The sequence below is a fragment of the Phoxinus phoxinus genome (genome assembly GCF_949152265.1).
Source record: "Phoxinus phoxinus genome assembly, chromosome: 5".
Lineage (NCBI taxonomy): Eukaryota > Metazoa > Chordata > Actinopteri > Cypriniformes > Leuciscidae > Phoxinus > Phoxinus phoxinus.
Genome location: NC_136880.1, coordinates 39,117,464 through 39,139,162, shown reverse-complemented (window position 1 = coordinate 39,139,162; position 21,699 = coordinate 39,117,464). Strand labels below are relative to the sequence as shown.

Here is a 21,699-nt window from a genome sequence, read left to right as displayed (position 1 = left end):
TTTTAATAAATTAATTTTGTTTTAATTAATAAAAAATTGGAATAGCCCGTTGAACCTAAAAGTATTATGCAATCGTTTAAATTAAGCTTTCTGTCCCTTCATTGACAGCTAAGCAACTTCCACTTTAACGCTTCAAAAAGTTCATAGATCGTAAAACTAATCCATATGAGCTGAGCAGTTTAGAAAATGTGGACTAAACCGCTCAATTCATATGGTTTAGTTTTATGAACTTTATGAACTTTTTGAAGTGTTAAAGGGCTGGTAAAATGCCCTTTTCACAAGATGTAAAATAAATCTCTGATGTCCCCAGAGTGTGTGTATGTGAAGTTTTAGCACAAAATACCCCACAGATATTTTTATATAGCATGTTAAAGTTGTCACTTTTTGAGGGTTTGCAAAAACGCACCGTTTTGTGCCTGGCCCTTTAAATGCAAATGAGCTGCTGCAGAGGGTGGGGTTTCAAGAGCTCATGTGTGTTAGCAGCTGCGATTACCTCACGCAGACACACTAAAATGACTGGTTTATGTACATTTTAGGGTTGGTGATGTCACTAACCCGTGAGGAATGGCGTGTAGTCCATACCAGCCGTTTGTTAGTCCTTTTCTTTAAAAGCAAATATCTTCCTCTGCTTTGAACTTTGAGCGTTTAATCTCACTTTGCAGATGTTGTATATGCTCAAACAGCAACATTACACACCAACCAAAGTTAAAAAAGTGAAATCATACTCAACCACCCAAAGTGGTAGTTATTGTGTAGCTGTCAATAGAGGGACAGAAAGCTTTCAGATTTCATTAAAAAAAAAAAAGATCTTAATTTGTGTTCCGAAGATGAACGAAAGTCTTACGGGTTTGGAACAACGTGACGGGGAGTAAATTATGAATTATTTCATTTTGGGGTAAACTTTAATACATTTCTCCTCCCCTATAACATTTTTGGTTTCTTTGTGTCAAGAAGACTCAGGTTCGAGCACCCAATTGAACCTTTTTTATGAAGAGTTATAGCCATAATGCATGCCTTAATTGTTGTCAAATCACGAGATGATCTTTCCCAGAATCCTCTGGATGATGATGATTCACAAAAATTATGCACATTAGAACATGTTCTCAAACAAAGCTGTGGTTTTGTTAGGTAATCCGTTTTACTTACCTTGTTTTACCAAAGACACATATTCAGAACCGAGCACATTAGTTCCTTGTTGAACTTCATCTTATTGTTATCCAGTGCATGGATCCAGACTGGTTAATCACCAGTATGTGTAAGCTCTTTAGTCACAGTTAGCCAAGTCAAAGTCCGGGCTTCAATCCTATTGAACAAATTTTGGATTTAGTGGATTCAAAGATAGATCGCACAAAAGTTGAATCAAAAGCAAGTCTTTGGGAACAACAATAAACTTTCTGGAAGACAATAACAACAGAGACTGTGGGGAAATACTGAAGGCCTATAAAAACAATGCATGCAAGAATGCAAGTGTTATCAGACGCCATACAAAATATTAGTTTTTGGTTATTATGAGTGAATAAAGACTATTTAGTTGTTTCAGTTTGTTATTTTCCTTATAAATGACAATCAAATGTTTAGTTTTAACATTTGTAAGTTTTTTACAGATTTCTAAAATGATTTGTTTTCTCTTTATTTTAGTTTTGTCATGTCTAAACTATCCGAGCTCCACTTGAAGGTCTCTGTGATAAACAGGGTTAATTCATATTAATGCGCTAAACTTGTTAAAAGCTTAGAAAGTTGTTTCACAAATTCTGTAAAACATACATATCATACTTATTTTGATGAGTCATTTCCTGCTATTTCAAGAAATATTTCAACCTGTAAAGTGAAGCTGCAGTAGAAGACGAGACATCACAGTTGTTTACTTCATCCTAGACTATCATCCAGTTAAGAGACGAATAGACCGTTGAGTTGCACAAACATCATTCTTGAGCTTTTTTTGGAAGCTGAAATAGGCCTACCTTCATTTGAAGAGTTATTTCAATTTTGCTTTACAGGGAACATGCTTGTCTGTTAACAGTCTTTTCTCAGGCCTTACACTTCCATATTAAATTACTTAATTTTAAACTTTATATATTAGTGAGATATTCAGTCTGTAGGCGAGACAGATGCTTTACAGCAAGTGTTGTTTTTTTATTTTATTATTTTTTTTATGGGCCCTTGGTTCTTAACCTCAGGCCTATACTTGGTTGAAAGGCTTGTTTGTTTAATCTCCCGTGATTTTGAGCCACTGATCATCATGTCCTGTTGCTATGGAAACTCAGGTAAACATGTCTCAAGTAAACAGTTTTCCCTGTAAAAGTACAATGCAATGAACTATATTTATATATATTTATATATCAGTAGCCTAATATTATTATTGATATTTGTTAGGCCTATTAGTAGGGCAAATGAGCAAGCAGACACAAATACGGTGTGTGGGACCATTACATTCTCAACTTTAATAAGGAATATGGGACATAAACACACGATCAGGGAATAACATCCAATAACATCCATCATTAATTCATAATTCCGCGCTACCAATCACAGCTTGACATCAAATATAAAAGACTGACCTTACCATATCCATTTCGTTGCCTGAAGGTGTCGTTGCAAGTTTTCCCCCATCCTCCCCACCACCGCCAGGACGGCACCTACCATCAGGCAGGACCTACCAGCTAACTTTCAGACCCGGACGGAGGACGGGGCCCACGCCAAAGAACAGAGACAGAGCTTGTCGAGCATCTACTTTTATTTAGTCTGTAAAATCCTTTCACAAAATAAAATCTATTTCATTCGAGGATCCTCCTGAGTCTTTTTGGTAGAAAGGATATCCTGGGCATCCAATCATAGTATTCAGAGGTCAAACCTCACCAACAAATGTATAGTAACAAGTAGGAGATGTGTGTGACCAAATGTATACATGTGCTCCAGTGCACGTTATGTTGTCGAGTGTACCAATGTGTCCAAGGTCTGATTCTTATTTTGACTATAGGTGTGTCCACGATGTACACATAGCGTAATGGAAAGAAGAAGTTACACAAGGGCAGTGTCTTACACAAGAACAGTCAAAAGTGAAGCCTAGAAATGTCCCTGTGGGCTGCATGCATAAACAAACATAGTTCAATTCACGAACAAATGACTTTGTTGTGAATCAGCAACATAGCCTAAGCCTACAGTGCAACCAGCGTAGTCCATTTTATGATACAAGGACTCTTATGGACCGAATCTAAAACACACCAGTGTAGTCCAAATCATGAACAAATGACTCTTATGGACCGACGCGTGAATCAAAAGCACATAGTCCAAATCACGAAACAAATAACTCTTATGGTCCGACTCAGTGAATAAAACACAACAGTGAAGTCTGATTAATTTACAAATGACTGTTATGGACCGACTCAGTGACTCAGAAACACACCAGTGTAGTCCGATTCATAAACAAAAGACTCTTGTGGACCAACTGTGAATCAAAAACACAGCAGTGTAATCCATCAATGTATGAATTACTTTTATGGACCGACTCAGTGAATCAAAGACAAACAAGTGTAGTCTGAATCATGAACAAATTACTCTTATGGACCGACTCAGTGAATCAAAGACACACCTGTATAGTTTGATTCATGAACAAAGCACAGGTACTGTAAGATGTCTGCTAAAGATCTGGAGATCTGGAAAACATCTGCTGTGTAAATACATCTGATAAACATCTTAGACAGAGCAGTTTTACATACATTTTAAACATCTTACAGGACAGGAGACGTCTCAGAGATGTATTGCAGATGAGCAAACACAAAAAAAAATACATCTTGCAGATGTAAATGCAGACATCAAATAGACGTCTCTGAGATGTTCGTGTCGTATCAGGACTGACTCGGTGAATAAAAACACAGCAGTGTAGTCCAATTCATGAATAAATGACTCTTATGGACCGACTCAGTGAATCAAAAACACAGCAGTGTGGTAAAATTGTAAATGACTGAATCTTTCACATGAGGAATCAGATTCAAACTTTCAGCTCTGTCAAAGTGTTTTGAATTAAAAAGCATCTAGAGAGCAGATCAGAGGAAACTGGCTGGACATCCCCCCCAAAAAATTTTCTTTATGTATATACAAATAGGCTATTTTAATGTTGATGTTAATAATTAGTAAAGGAACATGATTGATAGGACTGGTACTGCATTTTTCCAGGGAACAAAGAGGTTAGAAAACTGGGTAACATGTTTCATGAGTTGGTTAGGGAGCTGAGAGAGGTGTTAGTCACAGTAAAAAACTTCTTACAGTGTTCTCATACGCTCCATGTAGAGAATGAGGTTGGCACACTTTCCTTTACTCTCAAAGGGAATAATGAGGCTGAGAGGTCTTTGTTCAGGTCGCCATGGCGACCCAGGAGGACGATGGACGGGTTCCAGGACCACAGAGGGCTAAACCGGGGTTGACTATAAAAGAGCAGGAGATTTGTGTCTGCATGTGTGTGTACGTTTATTGTAAAACTTACAACACCAGAAATCAGTCCATTCTGTCCGCCTCTATCCTTCATGCTTTTGCTCACATTTGCAGCTTTTGTCTGGCTGCCCGTGGTCCTTTTTGTTTAGCACTGTGTTTGTGTAAATCTGTTGCCAAGCAGAGGATGGATATTTTAAAGCTGAGTTTACAGTTGAATAAAAGGTCTAAAACTCACAAGACCTAAATCTGAAATATTATAGTCCCGTAAAAAGTGCCATGGTGTTTTTATAGGACATTTAACATTATAATACAAAGGTTAACTTTGAAGTGAGTATATGTAAATGTGTCTCATATGCACAGTACTTACATGACGATTATGGAAATATGTCCTTTAGATTTGAACAATGGCAAACAAATGACACAAAACATCAAATAAATAGAAAATTTGGCATGTAATGTACAAAAGTTTTAGAATGTCACTTCAGCCGGATTTTTGGCTAGATGTATCCTTATATTCTTTGACCCTGATTTGCATGATAATTGAATATCTGTCAGTGACAGCTGTGATTTATGCTTTCACAATGCCAGGAGCAGATGGTTTTCTGGAATCATAACCCGAGTTCCTCAAAGCTGAACATGATTAAAAGTGGTGCTTGTACAAAACTCGCCAATGATACTGGAGTTATAGTCATGATTCCATTATTTACTCTTTGTAAGAATAATATTAGATATTCATGCCTCATGTCTCTTTGATTTCGGTTGACCTGTATATAGCCAGGACTGAAAAGTAATAATAGCACACTTATCCAATAAAACATTTGATGAGAGCTGTGATTTATCCATTTGAAAGTCACTCTTTCATTAGATTGTTTCTTCATCCTGAGCTGTTCTCACTGTGTGTTTTTGTATGTGTGTGTGCATTGTAGCTCATTTTGATGGTTTGATGACTCCTTAATTGTGCAATGACTCCTTAAATTAAACAAATTAGTTTAATCAAATTAACTTTTTAGAGTTTTTAAACTTCCTTTTTCTTTTGAGTTTACAAAACTGTATGATACATTTTAAGTAATCTGAATTACTTTATTGTTTTGAGTTTAATGAACTTCTTTTAATTCAAACTTTTGATTTAATTCAGACAAACTTAAATTTAACTGGGCTGGGATTTATTTTTCCCAGCTTGCTTTGCCATGGCATTCGAAAGGGAGAGTAAATGCTAAAATTAAGTATTATATAATGTTATTTGTGTGAGATTAATGTTCAGTGGGAGATTTAGTGGTGTTTAATGCTTTGCTCTGCTAATTTAGAAGAGTTTGTTATGTTGGATTTTTTTGGGATTACCATCATGGTGAGTGGAGCATGAGCTTGGTTTGAGAACAGATAAATGTTTAAATATTCTATGTTAAATACTCATTTAGCATTTGTTATGCTATGCTAATACTATCAAAGCATTGTGCTACCACATAGAAAGTTAGCATTCACTGAATTAAATATAAAATATTTAAGTTGAGATTCCATGATAATTTAAAGTTAAATGAATGAGTTAGCAAATATTTCAAGAGCAATTCAAATGTATGAGTACAAAATAAAAAATCTGCCAGTTCTGCTTTCTTAAACTTTGAGTTTCTTAACTTAAAGGGGTGGTATAATGCCCTTTTCACAAGATGTAAAAATAAGTCTCTGATGTCCCCAGAGTGTGTATCTGAAGTTCTAGCTCAAAATACCCCACAGATATTTTTATGTTCAAATTGTCACTTTTTGAGGGTGAGCAAAAATGCACCGTTTTTGTGTGTGTCCCTTTAAATGCAAATGAGCTGCTGATCCTGGCAAAGGGAGCGGAGCTTCAAGAGCTCCTTTTACCTCACACACACGCACACAAACACGTACTGAAAACTTTTAGCCTTTTGTGTTCAAACCGGAGTCAGACAATGATGGGAGAGACTCAAGAAGAAGTGACAACATGTAGAATGCTACAGGACATTTCTGAATGGTTATTGATGATTTTATGTGGCTTATGTGTAGTTATCTTCTAATCATTGATTAGTATATTCTGTCATGATAATCTACAGGTATAAATCGTGTTCCGGGGGCAGGTTTATGTCAATTCTAGGGTTGGTGATATCACTAACCCGGAAGGAATGTCGTGTAGTTCGTACCAGACGTTTGTTGTAGTCCTTAAAAAACGCTTTCTTTAAAAGCAAATATCTCCCTTTGCTTTGAACTTTGAGCGTTGTAACTTTGCAGATGTTGTTTATGCTCAAACAGCAACATTACACACTAACTAAAGTTAGAAAAGTGAAATCATACTCAACCACCCCTTTAACATTTTTGATGAAACTGTTTTGCCAACTTATTCAGGTTAACAGCGTTGGCATCTGTGGATCTGTGAAGAATCTTAAACATCCATGGACCTTTCCATTGCACTAAAGGTTCTTTACAGTGGAGAGGTTCATTAGATGGTTCTTCTATGGCATAATTGCAACAAACTCCCTTTCTGAATCCTTCATTATTATCATGCTCAAAATGGAAGGTCAGGTGCATTGCATTATGGGAAACAGTGATACATGCACTGTGCTCTGCTGCATACAGTAAGTCAACCAGTTATTCATCAATGCAGAATGTGTTTCAACATAGCAAGCATACTGTATTGTGCATAAAGAGAAGTGGGGGTAGTATGCAGGAGAGAGAGGCTTAAAATGAGAGAAGGCAAAATGAATGTTTTTTTGTTAGAATTTTAAGATGCACAAGGCAATGAATGTCATGTGTTAAACCACATAAAAAAAAAAAAAGACAAACAAATGATATTTATTTTACACTGAACAGGCGAATTCTTGCAGATAAGCTGTATAACAGCATCTGATTAAACCTGGACACAAACATCTGTCTGTTTTGGGGTCAGTATACAGTCAATTTATGGAGAGGTCATTTCATGAGAGGTGTACACTGGCTGGAAGTGTCTTCGGCTGTGGTGGTGAAATGCTGACATACACTGCAGGGCTGAATGGGGTTATCCAGGCAGAATTCACTGGCTTTAGCGTACTACGGGACGAGGCCGACACTGCACAGCACAAACACACACTCACACAAGCAGCTTGCATGCCAAAACACGGATCACATATAGCTTTCCTGTTTTGCAATCCATTTCAGATGTGGTCTAACATCTTAAACCTGCATGCCTTTAATGTATATTGCTGCAAATTAGATTAGCTTGAATTGTTTTCCATGCATTTACAGCTCAAATGACAGAGTGGAACGTGGAAAACTTTTCAGCTTGACTCCAGAAGGCTTTTATGTCTGGTGTTTGTTGACATGAATCTGTGCAGCCTTTCTGTTTTGTTTAATAGCAAAACATTGTTTTTACATTAAAAAGCAATGGCCATGATTTTTATGCATGATGCAAAAAATATAGAGCTTGCTGCAAGTGTTTACTAGATGGTGTTTTGTCGCCTCTTAGTGGTTACTCTTTTATTTCTGTTGACTAAAGCATGTAGTTTGTCAGAGAGCAAATGCTGGCGTGTGATTTCTCATTAAACAATCAGGTCTTTAGATTGGTGTCAGATCAGAATGGCAACTCTTATTTAAAGTTTAATTTAAAGGGAAAGGCTGAACTGTAGCGCTTCACCAGACCCCGTTTGTTTCATCATTATCCACTAGGAAACAGTTTTGTTCTTGATTACCAAAGCGAATTGCCCCATGGGAATAATTAGTCTTCGGTGAAATCATGTAGATTTCACATTTATATTCAGACTGTTTAGTTCACTTTATAAAAAGGATGAAACTTTTTTAGATATTATGTTTTCTAATAAAGCTTTTTTTTTATTCCCATTTGATTTTTTTTAAATCAGTTTAATTTGATGAATGCCTTTTCTTAAATGGAAAAAGGAAAATTAATGAATTACCCTCATGTCGTTCCAAATCCGTACGACTTTTGTTCATCTTCAGAACACAAAGTTCATAAAAAGATTGTAAATCTTATCCATATGATTCAGCGGTTTGTCCAAATTTTCTGAAGGGACATGATTGCTTTATATGCTGAACAGATTGAATTTAGGCTTTTATTCACATATAAACATTTATCAACTCACACATCAGTTGTTGTACACAGAAGCTCAAGCATGCGACAACCAATGAGGTTCATTCTCGTGTTACGCATCACGTTTGAGCTTCAGAAAGAACCAATGAGGTTCATTCTCATGTTACGCATCACGTTTGAGCTTCAGCAACAACCAATGAGGTTCATTCTCGTGTTACGCATCACGTTTGAGCTTCAGCAAGAACCAGTCAGGTTTGTTCTCGCCTCTGTTTATGTTCTCTGATCAATGTTTATGTATAAAAGCCTAAATTCAATCTGTTAATTAAAAAAAGTGATCGTTTCTCTTCAGAAAATTTGGACAAAATGCTTGATTCATATGGATTAGTTATATGATCTCTTAATTAACTTTTCAAAGCTTTTATGTCAGTGTATATGACTTTCTGTGGAACACAACAGGAGTTATACAGAGCATCCAAACTGCTCTTTTAAATACAGTGAAATTGAATTGAATTAGTAGTGCTAAATTAATAAATGTCAATGTAACGAACCAAGGGTTACAAAAATAAGGCCAGTCTTCTAAATCCATCCGATAGCTTGTGGGAGGAACACACTGTCCCTCCACCTACAGTAGCTTTCACATTTGCCCCCAAAAAGTGCAAATGAGAATTATTATTATTATTATTATTAATTTTTTTAGATGATCAGTGTACGTTTAAAACACAGTCTATTTCTCACATTAAGCTATATGGCTTGGCTTCAGAAGACTTACAGTGGAGTGCACAATGTGCACTATATGTATGACCCTTTCCCCCCATTCACAGCATGAATACTCCTCCTTCAAAACCTCTTGTTTTGTGTTCCGTTCAAGAATAAAACATTCATGTTTGGAACCACATGACGGCAAGTAACATAAACGCAGACATCATTTTTATTTTTGCCTGTACTAGCCCTTTAAGAACGACCCACCCCTCTGTTCACATCTTTCAGCGGCTCATTGATGATTACTGTGCAGGTGGACTGTACCACTTTCACCCGCAGAGGGGGGAACGCGAGACCTCATTAACTTCAGCACCTGGACAGCGACCGTCCCGGAAACCCTCCTCTGGTGTAACAATGCGAGCATTCAGTGGAACGATATTCCTCCAAGAAATGCTTTGACAAACAATGCGATTTCCGAGACCTTTTCTTGCTGGGAGATACGGAAAGCTGGGTGTATTGCGCACGTATATCTCGCAGAAACAGCGCCAGTCCTGAGGCTTCCCTTCCGTGCAGGGAGGGTGCGAGTGAAGGAAGGACAAAACGTCGCGGTTCTCTTTGTTTACATCGGAAAAAAAGTGAGAATGCGACGGATTGTCGGACTGGAGGTGCCTCTGATATTGTGGATATGGAGTGTTTATGTGAAGCTCAGCGCAGGAGCCCGTGAGTACATGAATGTGTGTGTGTGTGTGTGTGTATATGTGTGTGCTCAATGATCTTATTATGCGTCAGCATGTGACTCTTCATCTATTCCACATCAACACTTTATTATGTTGCACTTTTAAATGAGCTGGTTGAAATAAAATAAAATAAAATAATACAATTTAAACCATGCAAACAGGTTTATTAATAATAATAAAAAAGACCCCAGAAGTTGATTTATAGGCTACATGCCATATGGTCGTATGTGATTTCATGCATTAATGCTCTTCTGGTTGCATGGGAGTATCTTTGGGATATCAACGTTTTGCTGTTCTGTTGCCTGTCTATGTGGGTGTTTCATAAGCTTTGTTTATGATTATGAAATATGGTGCTCACTTGGTGTAGTAGGTGGCTCTCAAAAAGTTGTTTGACTAAAAAAAAAATAGATAAGAGCGTGTGTATCTTTTTTAATACATTATGATTACATCACTGTAAAAAATGCAAAGTTCAACCTTAAGGAATTATTTATAACTAATGAATTTGACCCTTTAAATTACTTTTCTTGTTTAATACCTGTATTTAAGGTGATTCAGGCATATTAAATAATTGTTGGTTTTGTTAGTTCAGATTTATGTTAAGTCAAAACCCTGGTGTAGTCAAGTATTGATGCTGTAGTCGTTTTCCTCTGGCTATTATAGATCAGTGGATATACTAATGGAGAATACAGGTCAAAGCTGTCTGAAGAAATGGTTCTGCAGCAATAACATGTAGCCTCATTTTACGCTTGGGGTAACACATTAATAAATAATACTTAAACGAGATATGTGGACATGTTGGCGCCCTTTAATATAGTATATACACAAAACAAAGAAAGAAAAAGGGGGCGATTGAGGGGATAATAGATGTTGGAAAACTAAAACTCAAAACTGCATCACCGAAACCTGAGATGCACCAGGAGCAAATGTGGAGCAGCACGTGTCGTGTGCCACCTACGGCGGGTTAGTTTACTCTTAGTTCATCCATCGCAGATTAGTATGTCAAATGCAAATTCATTAAATACATCCAGATTTGGCATTGTAAGGCTTGTAAAAACTGGTTTAGTATTTCATTTGAAACTATTTTCACGTCTTTAATGTTGCAAAATACGGTAACACATTAAACATGAAAAGTAGAAATACTTAAATAGTATTACGTACTAACATACTCCAATTATCGGTTTTATTTACAATTTTATTTTACAGTGTAAATAAAGTGTAATGAATAACGTTTGTTTTTGTTTTTTTAAATCAAATCAGCATCTCCATTGGTCAAAAAAATCGTATTTATCCACCATGGCAACATTTTAATGAGAAATTATAGTGATCACACACTTATAGACTACTTTAAACTAATGAATCCTTTAAACTAAAGACTCAGCATGAGTCAAGACATTTAAACATCAAACAATGTATTAGAGGTTTTTGATGCAGAAATGAACATTTTGAGCCTTTCCCCATACTTGTGGCTCTAGTAATTGTTATTCTTGATCGCAAGTTATAAAAAGTCTATCTGTGAAAATATGTTATTGGGAGAATTCAACCAAAACTTTGTTTACTCACCATCATGTTGTTCCTAATCTGTATAACTTCCTTTAATTTTAAACAACATTGTAGTCCAAACTATGTTGGACCCCATTGACTTTCATTGTACGGACACAATTTTATCTTTTTATCTTCCACAGAAGAACGAAAGGTTTGGAACAACATGTAGCATTTGCAATTCAAACATGGCTGTTTCTGATATAATTTATCCTTATTCTGACTGTGCCTATAAAACATTTATGAAATAGCCTAATTCTGCTCTGCAATACAGACAGAGATGAATACGATCTGATTCAGCTCTCCTATTGGTTGTTGCAGTGCCTCTAGATCAGTAGCGCTGTGTATTGTGATGCTAATGAGAAAGCTCATTTAGATTCGGGCACCTGCCATCTTGATTTGTGGTAGCGCGTGCCGCCCCCCTGTCATCTCACCCCTCCCCCATTCTCCTGGCACCTCCCTTTGTCCACCGAGATGGACACGAGTGAACAAAAGCCTCCGCGTGTCCCAAGCACACACTTTCAAAGCACTTCACGCCCCGTTTCTGTATCGTCACACCTCCAGGGGTTGGTCAGGTTGGCGGTTAGTTTGGTTTGCTGGTCGTTCAAAAACAAGGTGGACATTTAGTCGAGGCGTGTTCATCATGGGAGAGGTAGAGCAGTTTCAAAGACAGCAGAAGTGTTTAAAACAGCAGAAACTATAGACAGGTGGATTGTATTTACAGATATCATGTATGATGCCCTCACAGAAAACATTCTGCATTTTTACATTTTCAAAAAACATCAATTAGTGTGATTTATAAACTGTTTTGCTCATGGCAACCAAAAAATGGTATTACTATCCTTGTCGGGATATTCACCGCAACGTTGGTGTTTATAGGCACAAACACACACGTAGTAATTTCAATTTTAAAGTATTTATACATTGTGGTAGCATTTTTACTCCCTTTATGCTGATTTAAATAAAACAATTGTAGTGCGGTATTTTTCTACTAATACAGTAACGATTTTGGAAATTACGGTATCTATAGCAAGCGATTTTAAAAAATCTAAATTGAAACTCATTAGAGAAATGTGCTTAATTGTCATAAAAATAATTGCACAATGCAAAAAAAAATTTCGCTTTAACAGTCCTGTTAATTTTCTTTATACAAAATATATTTTTTCTTTTTAATTGTGGGAGGACATGTGATGTGGGCTTGATTTTTGTGAGATTCCCCCAATTACGCCTCTAGGTATAAAGCCTTCATTTACTCCCCCTGTTTGATTATCACCCACAGCCCCAACATGCTCCATGAATCTGAATCACAGATTCACCCTGGAACGGCACAAAGCCTTCCGGCAGGCCCTCCTCCCCATCCAGGGCTTCCAGAGCTCATGTTTTCAATCAAATCCCAATTTATAGACAATCCCCCATGAACAGATGTGGTTTGGAGAGCAAGAGGAGGCAAACAAAGGCCAATTGCGATGACCTGTCAACTCATTAATTCAAGATGTGGCTGTTGACTGTAGCTTCATAATTGACATCTTACACCACAAAGGTAATTAAACGTGTTGACTCAGAACAGATGCTGGCACACATGAGCAGGATTCAGCCATGAGTAAAACAGCTTTAAGTGTCTTAATACTCACTTTATGTAGTTTCAATGGGATTATCAATCCAGAGAAAGTGTTGACTCAAATTGTTAATGCTGCACTGGTAAAAATGTCTTCATGACCATAAATCCCAAGCAAAATTCCCATAAGACTGAGAGGCTTTTAATACTTTTATTCTTTTATTTAGAAAAATATTTTGTGTTATGGTGTGTGCAGGCAGACAGATGAAGACAGTTAGAGAAGATTAAGGTTCCAACACAAAGATTACTTATATTATAATCCAAACAGGTTGCAGAATAACACACACATATGTATAAATGTGACCGGACAATTAAAGGGGTGGTATAATGCCCCTATTTGCAAGATTTAAAATAAGTCTCTGGTGTCCCCAGAGTCTGCATGTGAAGTTTTAGCTCAAAATACCCCACAGATATTTTTATATAGCATGTTAAAATTGTCCCTTTTTGAGGGTGAGCAAAAAAAGTGTAATTTTGTGTGTGTCCCTTTAAATGCAAATGAGCTGCTGCTCCCGGCACAGGGGGCGGAGCTTCAAGAGCCTGTGTGTTAGCAGCTGCAGACACGCACTAAAATGTTAGAAACTGTTCTGCCTTTTATGTTCAAACGGTGTTGAACAATGATGGAGAGACTCAAGAAGAAGTGACAACACGTAGAATGCAACAGGACGTCTCTGAATGGTTAGTTGATGAATTTATGTTGCTGATGTGGAGTTAATCAGTCACAGCTGAAACAAACAAACTAATAATGGCGCTAACCTAGCAGACCAACAGTGGCGGGAATCTGAACAAGGAAGAGACCTGACAAATGAAAACAAAGTGAAGTCTGTGTAAACAGAAACTAACTGAACATAATGTGGACAACTATTGTACAGTATATGTGTGTATTTTTCACTTAAAAACCTTTTTGTCATCTTAGTGATGTTTCTCAAGTAAACTTATCCTCAGATATTTTTTTCAGATTAGCATGAGACACATTGTCATGTCAATAAACACCAAGGTTATGGAGTCATTTCCATCTCAAAACAATAATTTGGCCACTAATAATGTTTTTTTTTAAAGCTAATGTACTGGTTTTCAGTAGCCTACATTTTAACTGGAAAATAAAACAAAAATGCTCATTGAGAATGTGATTTTTGCAGTGCAAAATGACATACTTTTTAAAATCATGTAGAATCTGTAGGTTAGATTTAACATACTCAACCAACTTCGTTTCAAGTTCCTTCAGAAGATACTGCAGTATTCTAGCACATCACAGACTGCCTATCTACGGACTGCCTGATACACACTGCTCACAAAAATTTCAAAATCACAAGCTTTTTATCTGTCCTCTGAGACGGAAAGTTGAGTTTGCAAGGTAACAGACTGCAACAGAGGAACAAGTAAGGTTTCCAAAAGTTTCTGCAAGACTATGGCAGAGTTAACCATGATTTTATTAAAGATATTTTAATAATACGATCATTTTGCATTCTTCTGCTGATTCTCTTACTCTTACGGGTGTTTAGTTACTGAAAATGTTGGTTTTAAAATCAGGCGTGAATTATGCATTTTACAATTAATTTGCTGATGAAAACTGTCTACTTTCCCCACTTTCATGCATTTTTGAGACGATGAGCAGTACTTGAGTATCAGAAAGTTATAATGTTGTTCCAAAGCGATATTCTGTTATTATTTTCTAGCAATGCAGCTTTTGTTTCCTAAATTTTTAATCTCCTTTTGACATTGATTGATTTGTTCCTCCCAGACATTTAATAATTTAATTTTCTCTTTATTCTGTATGCTTCTGTTACTTTAGGTATGATTGAAATAAGATATTGTTTTTAAGATGATCAATATGGAATGATATGACTGCACATGAGCCAGATAGTGTGTTTCTAATTGCTAATGTGGTAGGAGGTGTTTGCTGGCAGGGACTGTTTGTCCAGGTTTGGTCAACTCAACTGTTACGTATGTTTGAAGGCATTGCTGTGGTCATATTGTGTTCTCAGATGCTTTGACAGATAATTACGGTAGATAGATTGATGAATGGTAACCTCACTACTAATATATACACCTATAGAAAAAGGACACAATTTCATTAGTGACCTAACCTCGCCATTGTGGCTGCTAGGGCATTGCTGCTATACGGTTGCTAGGGTGTTCTTGGTGGATGCTACAGCACATGCAAATTAACCTGTAGGTACATAAAGTTTAGAAGATGGTTGTGTCTGAGTGAGAAAACAATTCGCCTTTGGCTAAGCCACGCCCTAGAATGTAGATTGACCAATCACAGCGCAGCCACGAACGAGCTCCCACAGAGCAGAGGCTCCGACACTTTTTCACGGCGCTCCATTGACTTCAACGCAGGCGGCTCATATTTTTGGTCTCGGCAGGTTATTACGTCGTCGTTTTATAAAAAATATGGTTAAACGTTGTGCCTGGGGCATTTGTAACACAGATACGCGTTTCCCAGAGAGGTTGGAGGGGGTGTCCGTTTTTCCCCCTTCCCAAAACCGAAGTTAAATACTGACAAGTGTCGTCTTTGGATTAAACTGTATGGACGTCCTCTCAGTCAGCGAAACCCCTCAAGGATCAACAAGCTCACCTTTGCTCTAAGACACATTTACCTTTTAACCTTACTGTGTGTGAAGTTACACTAGTTAGACAGTTTTATGCTGGTTTAGATTTATGATTTCGGTTCTCTACCCTAATTGTTGATACGCTAGCACACGCTGCTAATAAATACAACTTTATACTCGCGTAGTCCGTTTGCTTTGTAAATAATAACGATTATAGAAGTGAATAGAGACCTACCCAGCTTTGTATGAACAGTGTTTCTCCTGATATTGTTAGTCACAGCCTCCGTCTCGATTAGGATATTCGGTGGTTCATTTTTTGACTGTGACCGTTATGCTTTTCCCTCTATTTGGATGCCTTGTTGCTGCTTGCGTTTCACCGTATGTCTTGAATAAAGCCTTCAAACGCACACTGCAGACACTTTTGCCTACTTCTATCGGACACTTTATTTGCTGCTTTATAAAAGTTTGATAAAATTCCAGCAGGAAGAGCCGTCACAGCATAAGCCATGTTGATACCAAACCAGAGCCCAGATGAAGTTGTCGGAGGTAGCAACAGTAACTAAGGGGGGCGGGGCTTAGCCAAAGGTGAATTATGTAGTTTGAAAGATGTAGTCATTAAATGTGTTTTGTGCCAAAGCAATGATAAATGATCCTCAGTTTAGCACACATAGAGCCATCTATCTATCTATCTATCTATCTATCTATCTATCTATCTATCTATCTATCTATCTATCTATCTATCTATCTATCTATCTATCTATCTATCTATCTATCTATCTATCTATCTGTCTGTCTGTCTACAGTATCTATCTGTCTGGCGCTATCTATCTCTGTCTGTCTGTCTGTCTGTCTGTCTGTCTGTCTGTCTGTCTGTCTACAGTATCTATCTGTCTGGGGCTATCTATCTATGTCTGTCTGTCTGTCTGTCTGTCTACAGTATCTATCTAGCTATCTCTGTCTGTCTGTCTGTCTGTCTGTCTGTCTGTCTACAGTATCTATCTGTCTGGCGCTATTTATCTATCTATCTATCTCTGTCTGTCTGTCTGTCTGTCGATATTTATCCGTCTATCTATCCGTCTATTTGTTTGTCTGTCGCTATCTGTCTGTCTGTCTATCAATCCATTCTCTTATCTGTCCGTCTCTATCTATCTATCTTTCTGCCTGCCCGTTCTTCTGTTCGTTGTAGGTTTGCCAAAAAAAATTATCATCAAAGTTGAACTTGTCAATGTTTTTCTAGTTTCTTTCGGTTGCACAAACTTCTGGCCTCACACATTTTTCCACAGATTTCTTCAGTACTCTCTGTACAGTATCTGGATTGAGCTCACAGTGTGTTGCAGGCTGCTGTATTATTGTGGTATCATCGATTTCAGATTCGCCCGCTCCTAAAGCATGTCAATCTGGCGGCCCCTTTCCAGTCTAACTGGGCGGTTCTCGGCCAGATTTATGCCGATAGTCAAAAGTTTGGCTTTGTGAGACTCGTTCTTTGGCCATTGACTGTACATAGCTGTCTCAGTGAGAGAGATATGTGTCTGGCAGACTGTTTGTTCACTACACACTGTGAAGGATCCATACAAATGCTGATAAAGAACCCAAATATTTGACAACTGAGATATCGGTCCAAATACAGACTGCCTTACTATTTCAGTGAGACCAATATGTCTTTACGTTTTTATTGTCTTAATCGCTCTCTGTTTATCTATCTTTTTATTACCCAAGTCCGCTGCATACATATTGCAGAACATGCATTATGCTCCATAACTTGGTGAGCTGCCTTGTCTCTCTGTATTGGAACCTGTGCCAAACTGGAACGGGAAAGTGAATCTGTAGTATCAGTTTCAATCTCATGTGGTTCACTTCAATCTTGTCTAGTGCTGCGACTCAGAAGCAGCAGGTCTCTGGTTGCACTGGAAAGTGCAAGTTTATACTTGCACCCACTGTTCAAACGTTTGGGGTAGGTACGATTTTTTTGAAAGAAGCCTCTTATGCTTTGTTTATTTGATCAAAAATACAGTAACATTGTCAAATATTATAACAATTTAAAATAACCTTTTTCTATTTAAAAAAATAAATAAATTATCCCTGTGACGCAAAGCTGTTTTTTCAGCATCATTACTCCAGTCTTTTAGTCACATGATCCTTCAGAAATCATTCTAATATGCTAATTTGCTGTTATTTCTTATCATTATAAATGATCAAAACAGTTGTGCTGCTTCATATTTTTGTGGAAACCATGATACATTGTTTTCAGGATTATTTTATGTATAAAAAGTTCAAAAGAACAGCATTTATTTGAAATAGAAATAATTTGTAAAATCATAAATGTCTTTACTTTTAATCAATTTAATGCATCCTTGCTAAATAAAAACATCTCCAAATTTATGAATGGTAGTGTACTTAGACAAACTGCTTGTCTTTCTCAAGATGTGAATAAATTTATAATTAAGTAAGTATGTCTTTGAATCGATATATATTAATATATGATTTCATTTGCATAGCCTTATACAAGAGACTATTGACTCACAATTTATTTTGATACAGTTTGACAGTAACAGTTGCTAAGATAATGACATAATATAAAAATTCAAGGAACACATAAATATTGGGTAAAATAGCTCATTTTTATTAGATTGGGGTGTTCTTTAATAAGTACTTTTGGTACTGAATGAAATGTTAAAGTGCCCTTATTATGCTATTTATATCCTAATTTAAGTCTCCTACAGTAGGTTTACATGCATCCAAGGTAAAAAAAAAAAAAAAAACCTAATACACATTGCACATCACCTCATTTCTCACAGAGTCTGAAAACGGTTCATTCACAGGTTCAGTCTCTCTAAACTCTGCTCTGATTGGTCAAATGGCCCAGTGTGTTGTGATTGGTCTACTGTTTACAGCACACTTTGGAAACAAAATATCCCTGAATTTCTGCTCCTTTGTTTCTCTCTCTTTTTTAAAAAGTGGAAATTACATTTTTGTGGTAATCAGCTTCTAGGTAGGCAGCTCACTAGGTTTTGGAACAGGGTCACTAACCCTAGAAAAAGTCAATTTCATGGCTGTGAACAGCATGGACTGATTTCATTACCCAGCATTCTTAGCTTTTTCACGTCTTCCCCTAACACACACATAAAAACTATGTAAGAGTATTCACACTGCTCAAACTGAAGATGAGTGTGCAGCGCTACCTAGAACAGGAGCCTGAAAATATCATTATCCTTTTTTTAGAGGACACAAGTTATTTTTGACACAACCTCGACTCAGCAGACTCAAAGTCAATTTAAACCTGTTGTTTTAGAGCTGTGTGTAATGAGCTGGAGAGGCAGAATAAGGACAGATCTCAGAGAGTGGAACATACTGCTGGGAAAGGCTTTTCTGTGGTGGATCATAAAGGGGTGAGTGGTACTTTTTAAAAGTACATTGTTCAAGGTAGTGTTCGAGACATTTTTCAGCAACTCTGGTGATTCTAGTGGAGCAGAAATAAAAATTTAAATAGACATAAATGGGTCAATAGCTGACATACAGTAAAAGTATAGAGCTATAAAATGAACGTGGAGCAGTTCAGATCATTTTGATCATCAATGTGATGAGAAATGTTTGAGTTGATATCGAGATCTCTGACATTTGATTGTGGACTTTGGTATTATGGCAGATCTGAGCACAGTTTTAGACCTTGTTGAGATTACTAGGATTACTTTTTAGGGCCCAATGAAATCCATTAAATTTTTTCCCAAATTCCACAATTACATTTTTCTGGATTCTGGTTGAATTTAATAAAATGTTAACAATTTTATAATTTGTTAAAATAGAGACACTTGGAATATGCAGACTTCATATTTCAATAGCAGTTTCTTGTTGTGATTTCTAACAGTCTCCAGTCCATGTCACGATTTGATTTAGTATGCTGCGCTATTTTTGATGTATTTATCCGAATTTCGCCAAAATATGTGCCATTCTGCAAAATAATTGTTTTATGACTGGATGAACTGCCATTGGTTCGTGGTGATTTATGGTGATGTAATAGCTGGGTGTGGTTCTGAGGCTGAAGTGTAATTGAAAGCAACACGTCACTGATACAATATTTTTTTATGTTTATTACTGTAAAGCTGTTTGGTTTCAAGAAATCTATTGTATAAAGTGCTATATAAATAAACGTGATTTACTTGACTGGAGTGCAGAATTGCGTAGCGCGTGCAAACATCCACATCGCAATGATCAGATGCTTTCTTAACTGCTGTTTTCTCACTGCCGTCATTTTCGTGTGTGTTTATTTTGTCATTTTGATGAAAGCGCGCAGCACATATTTACATATTCATTTAAACATCGCTCTCAGCAGTGTGGGCGGCGTTGGGATGTTCGCTTACAGTACACCGCTGCAAACGTATTTCGAACCTCTTACCCCTAAATGAAGAGCGAAAAATAAATTTGCTGTGAGTATATTGGGGCTTTTATATGTGACTTCTGCATTATTTTCATGCAACTGCTTGCAACTCAATTCAACAGGTGGCCAGTCAGGTGACAGCCTGACAACGACTGGCTGCCATCCGGACTGGATTACTTGTGTAAAGCTTTTCTTTGTCCCTCAGCACTCGGGCTTCAGTGTAACAGCGTCTTATTGCACATTATACCATTTCATTGAAAGCATTAAATTGGTTTTATGAACAAAAAGCCTTAGACAAAGGAAAAGGGCAAATGCAAGACAGTGTTGATGTCCTGAAGGCATGCTATTTTTCTTTTGAGTAAGAGAGAAGTGAAGTGTACACTACTGAATCATGAATGTAAAACGCTCTGCTGCTCTTCAAAATGAATGGTAAATGATGTTTTTCACTATAGAACTCAAATAAGGCATCCCACCTTTATTCTGTTTGATCTCATAAAATATATCGATACACCTGCCAGTGGTGGTTGAAATGAGAAAGTGTACTGCAGCGATTAATGTTATATATCAAATATAAGAAAAAAATAATTTAAAAAATTATATATATATATATATATATATATATATATATATATATATATATATATATATATATAGTGTTTTTAAATAAAACTGTTCACCAAGGCTGTATTTGTATTTGACGAAAAATACAGTAAAAACAACATTGTGAAATATTACATTTTAAAATAACTGCTTTCTATTTTAATATATGTGACCACAAAACCAGTCACATGGGTAAATTATTTTATATTGAGATGTATACATCACCTGAAAGCTGAATAAATAAGCTTTCCATTGATACTATTTGAAAAAATCTGGAATCTGAGGGTGCAAAAAAATCGAAACATTGAGAAAATCGCCTTTAAAGTTTATGTTCGCGATTGTGCTGCATTCACTTTACAAAATATCTCCATGGAACATGATCTTTACTTAATATCCTAATGATGATTTGCCATAAAAGAAAAATCGATCATTTTGACCCATACAATGTATTGTTGGCTGTTGCCACAAATATACTCGTGCGACATGTGACTGGTTTTGTGATCCAGGGTCACATATTTTAAAATATAATTTATTCCAGTGATGACAAAGCTAAAATGTTCTCACTTGGCTGTATTTGAGTAATTTCTCATTTGCCTGCTGTAGGGCTGATATCAGTTATCCGAGTCATTAAACAGCACCTGAGGCTGAAGAGAGAGATCAGCATTGAATCCATGAGATTCACAGGCTCTCTGGGTAAATGAAAGGTTTATCCCAGGAGAAGATCACGATCAATATATGAGTACTCTGGTGTACGATCAAAGGATATCCTCTGAGCAATCGCCCTCTCGCTCTAATTCGAGAGCTCAAAAGACGCCACGATCATTGCACTGAAGTGTTGGTTTTTTGGAGCCGATAGCCTCGCATGGTCTCGCTCCGGCCGACACACCTTCACACATCACATATATGACACTGTTGTCTAATTGGTAACCAGTACATTAGCTTTTAAAAAAAACATTATTAGTGGCTAAATTATTGTTTTTGCGATGGAAATGACTCATAACCTTTCTTATCTGGGTGTGTATTGACATGAGCACTGGGTACAATGTGTCTCATGCTGATCAAATTAGTAAGCACATTTCCGTGTGATGGGAAATAGCCATATTTGAGGACTCGACCTCATCACATCT

The 21,699-nt window shown here is 36.9% G+C and overlaps 1 protein-coding gene across 1 annotated transcript in view; it reads left to right on the top strand.

Annotated features, from left to right (window-relative positions):
• Nucleotides 1-9,503: 9,503 nt before the first annotated feature.
• Nucleotides 9,504-21,699, top strand: part of cntnap2b (contactin associated protein 2b) — a 46,563-nt gene continuing 34,367 nt past the window's right edge. The window contains exon 1 of the mRNA XM_079614403.1: nucleotides 9,504-9,877. Coding sequence (XP_079470529.1) covers nucleotides 9,799-9,877 — 79 coding nt within the window. The 5' untranslated portion in view covers nucleotides 9,504-9,798. The remainder of the gene's footprint in view (nucleotides 9,878-21,699) is intronic.